This window comes from Nicotiana attenuata, unplaced genomic scaffold (assembly GCF_001879085.1).
Source record: "Nicotiana attenuata strain UT unplaced genomic scaffold, NIATTr2, whole genome shotgun sequence".
In the NCBI taxonomy this organism is placed as follows: Eukaryota; Viridiplantae; Streptophyta; class Magnoliopsida; order Solanales; family Solanaceae; genus Nicotiana; species Nicotiana attenuata.
The window spans coordinates 1-7,567 of record NW_017675494.1 but is presented as its reverse complement, the minus strand read 5'-3'; the positions used below and the strand labels follow the sequence as shown (position 1 = coordinate 7,567).

At 44.6% G+C, this 7,567-nt stretch overlaps 1 protein-coding gene across 1 annotated transcript; it reads left to right on the top strand.

The window, feature by feature from the left end:
- The first annotated feature begins 638 nt into the window (after positions 1-638).
- Positions 639-3,979, top strand: LOC109220136 (protein UPSTREAM OF FLC-like). Its single transcript, XM_019384600.1, has 5 exons — positions 639-1,525; positions 1,643-1,712; positions 1,805-1,920; positions 2,012-2,768; positions 3,472-3,979. The coding sequence occupies exons 1-5, from the start codon at positions 1,318-1,320 to the stop codon at positions 3,722-3,724; spliced, it is 1,404 nt and encodes a 467-aa protein (XP_019240145.1). The 5' UTR covers positions 639-1,317; the 3' UTR covers positions 3,725-3,979.
- Positions 3,980-7,567: the final 3,588 nt, after the last annotated feature.

The window sequence follows — 7,567 nt, the reverse complement described above, 5'->3', positions numbered from 1 at the left end:
TTAGTAGTGTTATAAGCACTTTGAGTGTTGCCAACTGTGTAAATAAGTCAAAAAGTGCATAAACTAGTTTGAACAATTATAAGCTTAGCCAAACACTCTCTTGGCCAAACATCATCATAGTCGCTCCCAAAAATAATAGCCGAATATATACATGCACCACTTTATCCGGTATGACGTACTGCAAGATTGTGCTTTCGTTATCAAACTAACTTCTCAACCATTACTGTTTTCTTCCCCTACCTCGATATATTAAATTATGTATTCATTCAAACAACATCACTTAAATTTAAATGAATGTAATGAAATGATTTTCAAAATCAAATTTGGAATTCAATTATCAAATGCTCAAGTTATGCTAATTGGACCGAGTAGACTAAATTTATGGATCACAAACATTAAATGACCACTTTAAGAGAATATACTTAGTTGTTCATTTAAATTAGCATTATTTTCAGCCATTATGCTTCATTTAGAAGTATGATTTAAACATCGAATATGAAACATTAGGAAGAGTCGAAGAGGCAAGAAGAAGAAAAATAAAACAGTCTGGAAGGCACCAAATCCAAATCAATTAACTATTCCTATAAAAGGGCACATAAAGTTAACTCCACAGATGGGTGAAAAAGATTCCACTCCAGCTAACATAACAGAAAAATGAGAGAAAAATCAATAGCTGAAGTTGAGAAAAAGCACAAAGAGCCACGACGATTGGCAGCCGCAGCACATTCTTTTAAAGATGAAGCAAAGCTGAAAAAAGAAAGGGAGAGAGAAAAGCTTCTTTCATTATTCTCCTCTTTACGTATATCTCACTGAAGACATGGTCGTGGTGTTTAAAGTTGTTTTGCACTTTTTTGTATAGTGGCTACTTTTCAAGGAAATTTTTGATATATGAAAATAGAAAATGGAGAATGGTTGTTTGCTGTCTCTTTCAGCTGTGTAATACATTTTTTTAATGGGTTTTACGTATTTGATCTTTTCATGTCAAAATATGGTTTCCTAAGTAAAGTTTTTAGTGAGATATTCATGTACTGTAATGGGTGTCAGTCTAATGTGGAATAGAGTCGGCAGAGGTTCTCAATTGGAGATCGGATTTGGTAGCTTGTAGCATCCGATTTCGAGCCCTGAACTCCACTTGTTACAGACCTAAGGTTTCATTGGAAAATCATGAATCTATGGGTGTGGAACTCATACTGCAGAAGCTAGCGTTGACTGAAAATATAATAGGCTGCGTACGATGGACTCATATGGCCTGGCCCTTCCCCGGATCCCACGCGTAGCAGGAGCTTAGTGCATCGAGCTGCCCTTTAGTTATTTGAAATGGAAGAGCGTATGAAGAAGTATAGGCAATTGAGTCCAGAGAGAGCTAAAGTGTGGACAGAGAAATCGCCCAAATATGTGCAGCAGCAGCCCCAGAAGAATGATGGCAAAGTGCCAGTGGTATATTATCTTTGTAGAAATCAACGGCTTGAGCATCCTCATTTCATGGAAGTACCCCTGTCTTCACCCGATGGCCTATACTTGAGAGGTAATATAATATGGCTCTGGTTATTCATTTAAATACATATGATGAATATGATTAAAGCAACTAAGTCAGTAGTTCTGGTCATTGTTTTAATTTATATGTGTTCTTGCACTTTTGAAGATGTAATCGAGAGGTTTAACGTTTTGAGAGGCAGAGGAATGGCTTCGTCGTACTCTTGGTCATGTAAGAGGTAAAAACTAGTCCAACATTTTTTGTATTTACTTGTCTTTTGTTCTATTTGTAATGCGGAATTCACAATTCTGAGATTTCTTATATATACAGAAGCTACAAGAACAGATTTGTGTGGCATGATCTTTGTGAAGATGACCTGATTCTTCCTGCTCATGGTAATGAATATGTTCTCAAAGGCTCAGAGCTTTGTGAAGAATCCAATTCAGGTAACTATGTCGAACAATTAACAAGTTTGGCTGCATCAATTCTTCATTGAAACTACAAGTATAGCTGGGCATCACGTTTTTCTTTCTCCAGGTCACTGCAGTCCAGCGAAAAATGACAGATTGTCAAATCCGAAAGTATTACCAGAACCTTCATCCTCTAGGAGCCAAGATAATTCCTTTCCTTCGTCTAGTACGGATGAAAGATGTTCGAAGAATTATTGTAAAGGTGAACCATCAGTTCCAATTCCAGGTTCTTTGAATGTAACCCCAGAGTCCAGATCTGCTAATTGTTCTTCATGTAACGGTTCGTTAAGGTTGAAAGAGAGCAAGATCAATAATACTGTTGGCCTGGCTGATGCTTCCAATCAGACTCAGGAAAATGGAAGCAGAGCTAATGCACCAAGAGATACCTGCAGAAAAGGTGTTTCAACGACAAATGAGTCTGCAGATATATGCATGGCCAGGCATTCAGCTGCACCTGCTCCATCATCAAAGGGTGGTAGAACAGATACCTTGATATCTCTCATCAGATCGGATGTGAGCAAGCTCAGCAGCTTTAAGACACTTGAAAGCGAAGAGGGTCGGGTTTCATCAGCAAAATTAAAGCCTTCGAATATGCTAATGCAACTAATCTCATGTGGATCAGTTTCAGTAGCGGATCATAGATTTGGCCTTATACATACATACAAATCAAGATTATGTTTAGGGAAGCTTGATTGCCTGAAAAGGAATCAGAGGTTAATGGGGTTGGAAGATGAGGAATATTTCTGTGGAAGCTGGATGGAGCCTACTCTTCCCAAGGAACGAGTACCTCCTGCCTTAAAGCGGTCATCTTTCGCTGCTGAGAGGTTGGTATTTTGGTTACACTTTCTACATCGGATGTTGTTTTCTACGCAGTAAATACTTAATAGCATGTCAATCTTCATCAGACGTATAATCCATTTGATTCTTATGTTTGTTATTTCTTAGACCTTCCTCATATTGTTCTCCTTTCTTATGATCGTGGTAGTAGAACCAAATTGTCTAGGCTTTAACAATCTCTATCTTGCAACAATGTCTTGTAATGACCTTCCTGTGCTTCTATGTCAATGGTTATCTAGGCGTATTATCCTGTTAAGTTATGTTTAATTCTTTCTTAACCCTTCCACATATTTTTCACCACTCAGAATAGATCATTATTCTGAAATTGCCTAAAAGAACTTCTTGTAAGTTACATTGACAATAATGATCACCATTATATTGAAGATCTACTGTGTTTTAGAACTTGTGTCAACAATTTTGTGACGTGCTGAGTAGCCCCACTTGCTTCTTGTTTGATAATATCCTGGCTTCGTCCCACTAAAGTTGTTTTAGTATTTATCAAAAAAGGGATATGCCTTAGCAATTGTGTGGATAATTAACCGAATCAGAGATTTCCTTACTGTTTTACTAGCCTTTCTCTAGTCTGATTGTTCTCCGTATATTGATTTTCTAAGTTGAGTATACTTTGTGTATTCAGATATATATTTCTTGGTTTTTCTTGCTATACTTAAAAGGAATTCTGCGATGCAGGACTAATGGAGACGCAGTTGAAGATAAAAAGGAGCCGAGCTCCACACGCTCAAAGTGCATGGGACATTCTACCAAGGCTTCCCTGAATAATAATCTGCCAAATAATGAGTCAATTAGATCCCCTCTTTCTGAAAGTCCAAGAACCTCATCTGAAGGAGAAGACACATCAAGAACGATTGCGTCTGGCATATCCCCAAGTGGAAGAAAACGAATCACAGAGCTTTCCCAAGAGAGAAACATTCCAAGGGGATAGACTCTTGCAGAATGAGAAAGAAAAAGTGATATAAATTGAAGAAACGTAAGTTTTGGCTAACTACAGAGATACTAATTTGCTTGATCGCGAATTGTTTAGGTTGATGTTTCATTTGTTTCTAACGGGCTTGTTTGCTCAAAAAATGTTACACATCTTACGAGTACAAAACAATATAAATAAATTCCGGGATAATCATAGCAAATCGTAATAATCCGTTGGACCAATTGAAAGACATGAAAATAAGAACTTAGAATTAGGGGGAGAAACATTAGAAACCTTTATTGATAATATTTGTTTGGTCTGCTTCTCCATGGAGAGGTTCAGAGCCTTACAATGGTGTTTTCTCTTCCCATAAGAGGGGTATATTTTCTCGTTTCTCTCTCCTCTCACTTGTGGTGAAGAAGCAGCCCCCTTTCTGGGGTTTCCTCTCTTGGTATTTATAGCTGTGAGCTTCGTGAGCTGGCAATAAGTGGCCGTAACCACGTTGAGATCTCTCCTTTGTATTGGCGCGTAGACCAGGGCCTTGTCCGAGCTAGAGGCGGGTTGAACGTTGTCAATCCTGAGTGTTCGTGCCGTTAATTAATCATGAATTAACTTAAAACGGGATTAGCCTCGTTAATTATCGTGGGATCAGATTTTGACCCATACAGTTAGTCCCTCCGCTTATTGAGGTCGTGTTTCGACCGAGCTCGATGAGCGGACTTCATCGATTGTGATTTGTAAACAACTCGAATAAGGGAGTCGAATTATTGGCGGCGGTGGCCTTAGCCGTTTACACGTTGGAGATGGCTGTAGCCTTTCGTATATTGAGGATGGCCGTAGCCTTTTATATATTGGAGATGGCCGTAGCCTTTCGTATGTTGAGGTTGGCCGTAGCCTTTCATGTATTGAAGATGGTCGTAGCCTTTTATATATTGGAGATGGCCGTAGCCTTTCGTATGTTAAGGTTGGCCGTAGCCTTTCATGTATAGAAGATGGCCTTAGCCTTTTATATATTGGAGATGGCCGTAGCCTTTCGTATGTTGAGGTTGGCCGTAGCCTTTCATGTATTGAAGATGGCCTTAGCCTTTTATATATTGGAGATGGCCGTAGCCTTTCGTATGTTGAGGTTGGCCGTAGCCTTTCATGTATTGAAGATGGCCTTAGCCTTTTTTATATTGGAGATGGCCGTGGGGAATGAATATGCGCCGAGTACGTATTTGGTCGTCCAAAATTTTAACGGCGTTCGGCACATTCTTTCAGTGTTCATAGGTCGTAGCGATTGTTCTGACGGCGGTATGCTGGCGGATGGTTGAGAAGCCGCTTTATGGAGCTCGTCATAATGACGCTTGCTGCTACAGAACCGAACCGTTTTACGGTTGGTCGTGCAGTTAATGATGGCTATTGGGCTTTGCAAAAGCCATTTATGTTGCCTATAAAGGTGGGTTGAGGCATTCATTTCTCATATCTTCATTGTTCATTTGAGAGAGATTTTGAGGAAACTTTGTCTTCTCGCTAATTCATCTTCTCTTTTCTTTCCTTCGATTGTGATAACATTTGTTTTCAGTAGATTACCAATGGCTGGCAGTTCTTCCCATGGTGCTCTTCCGGTAGATTTTCCGGCAGCTGACGGACCATCTCCGGCAATGGGAGGTGCGGAACAGACGGAGTCCGGCGAAATTCCGTCGGTTGACGAGGTGGTTCCTCGGCCCGGAGGTCCGGCGATTGATTTCACCGTCGACGGTGGAGAGGAACCGGTGGATGAAGCCCCTTTGATGGGGGAAATTGGGATGGCCCGATTGCGGGAACAGGGCGTCGTTCCTACCCATGCGGACATCGTTCTTGCTAGAAGCGAGGAGAGGGTCCACACCGACCGTAGGGGATACTGCGTTTTTTACGCCTATCCTTTCAGGTTGGGGTTCAAGATCCCGCTCCCAATGCTGGTGGTGGATTTTTGCCGTTATTACGGGGTGTGCCCAGGTCAGCTCGCTCCTTCCCTCTACAAACTTTTGGCAATGCTTATCAAGTACGCGGAATTGGCCCGTAGGGAGGTTACGCTGCAGCATGTGCTGAGTCTCTACGCTCCTCAGAGAGTCCGTGGTACCATGATTCAGGCGTGCCCACGTGGGTCGAAGGGCCTGGTCATGAGATTGGATGACGAGGTCGACCCCCGCCCTTTCGAGCACTTCTTTTATATCAGGACCAAGCACCTGGTGGCGGATGCTACTGGGTTCCCAGAGGCTTGGAACCATGCACGTAAGTTTTTTATCGGTTGAATCCTCTTTTCTTTTCTCCTTTATGATTTGCGCTTATGAGCGTTAACTCTCGCCCTTTTTTTTTTGTAGCCGACAGGTCGCCGCCGCCCCCATTGTCTTGGATACGTGAATGGGTCGATGCCGTACTCCCCCATACGAGGGGGATACGTACGTGGGCATCTTTCTGGGAGAGGCATGGCCGTAGGCCCGTGGCAGGTAAAAAATCGATCTTTCCTTCTGTTCTGCTTTGTTTCAGCTTTATTTACTAACCTTGTTTTTTGTGATTAGGGAGGGCACGCCGCGTCAAGGCCCCTCAGTTGGCCTTCCGTCGGCCTGGCGCAGTCGCTCGGCTTACTGCAGCGCCAGTGTCGCGCTCAATACCGAGGGCGGCCTCAGTTGAATCTTCAGCGGTTTCTTCTCCGTCATGGACCCGGCTTCGGGATGAGGAGCCTTCGGGAGTTGTGCGCCCTAGAGCGGGATCATCGTCAGAGGGGGAGGAGGAGAGGCCGTCGATGAGGCGTAGGGTCGCATTCGCGCCGGCTCCTCCTTTGGTGATTAATTTGGATTCTCCGCCGGCAGACGTGGAGATGAGTGCTGCTGCGACGCCTGCCCCTGAGGGCGAACAAACAATGGGGGTTGCCCCGGTTGGCTTAGGCCGTGATGACACCGTCGCTTCGGCGGCTCAATTGGTGGTTCCAGTCGCTGAGACGGGAGGTAGTTCCTCAGCGGCTGCTAAAGTGGGTGAGGATGAGTCCGAATCCGACTTGGATCCCGACGACGTCCGTATGTTCCAGGAAGGCTCTACCAACTCAGCGGTGCGCGCAGAGGGGCGATCTCGCTTTATCGAGGTTCCCACAGAATTGAACCTATTGCTCCAAGGGGAAAACTTGGTGCCGCAGTTCGAGCCGCTATGCTCGGAGGCCGAGAATGCATCGCTGAGGGGCGTTACGGATGTCGGGCTGATGAATGAAGTAGCCGTGATGGGCCTGAGGGTATGTACCGTTGCGTTGGATCGTTTCTTCTTTGCCTCAAGTTTGTTCTTTTATTTTGATCGTTGTCTTTGCTTTGCAGTCTTATCTGTTGGAGGTGGAGAGCATCCGTCGAGCCAAAGTCCGCTCGGGGATATTTTTGCGGATGCTGGAGAAGTGTCGCCGCTACCGAGATCAGTGCCGAGAATTGCGAGAGCGCTTGAGGGATGATCCTCGTAGCCGGGCCTTGGTCGAAGAGCTGGCGAGGCGGGATGAGCAGCTTCGCCGAAAGGATGAGGAGCTCGAGGCGGTAAAGAGGGTTGTAGCTGAGGGCGAGCTCCGGGGCCAGGCGAAGGCGGCGGAAGTCACTGCGGCGTGGAGCGGGAAGGTGACCGCGCTGGAGGATGAAGTCGCGTTGTTGAAGCTTCAAGTGAGGGACGCCTCGTCGAGGGCCGAGGTGTTGAGGGAAGCTATCCGCGTGCATGAATCCCAGCGGATGTTGGAAAGGGATGCCGCGGCCCTTAGAGAAGCAAGTCTCGAGGAGCGGATTGGTGTCTTCGAGCAGGACGCCCAGGTCATGGCGGACCGAATCACGGCCTTGGAAGAAGAGAATCAGCAGCTATGGGATCAAGCCGCTTCTT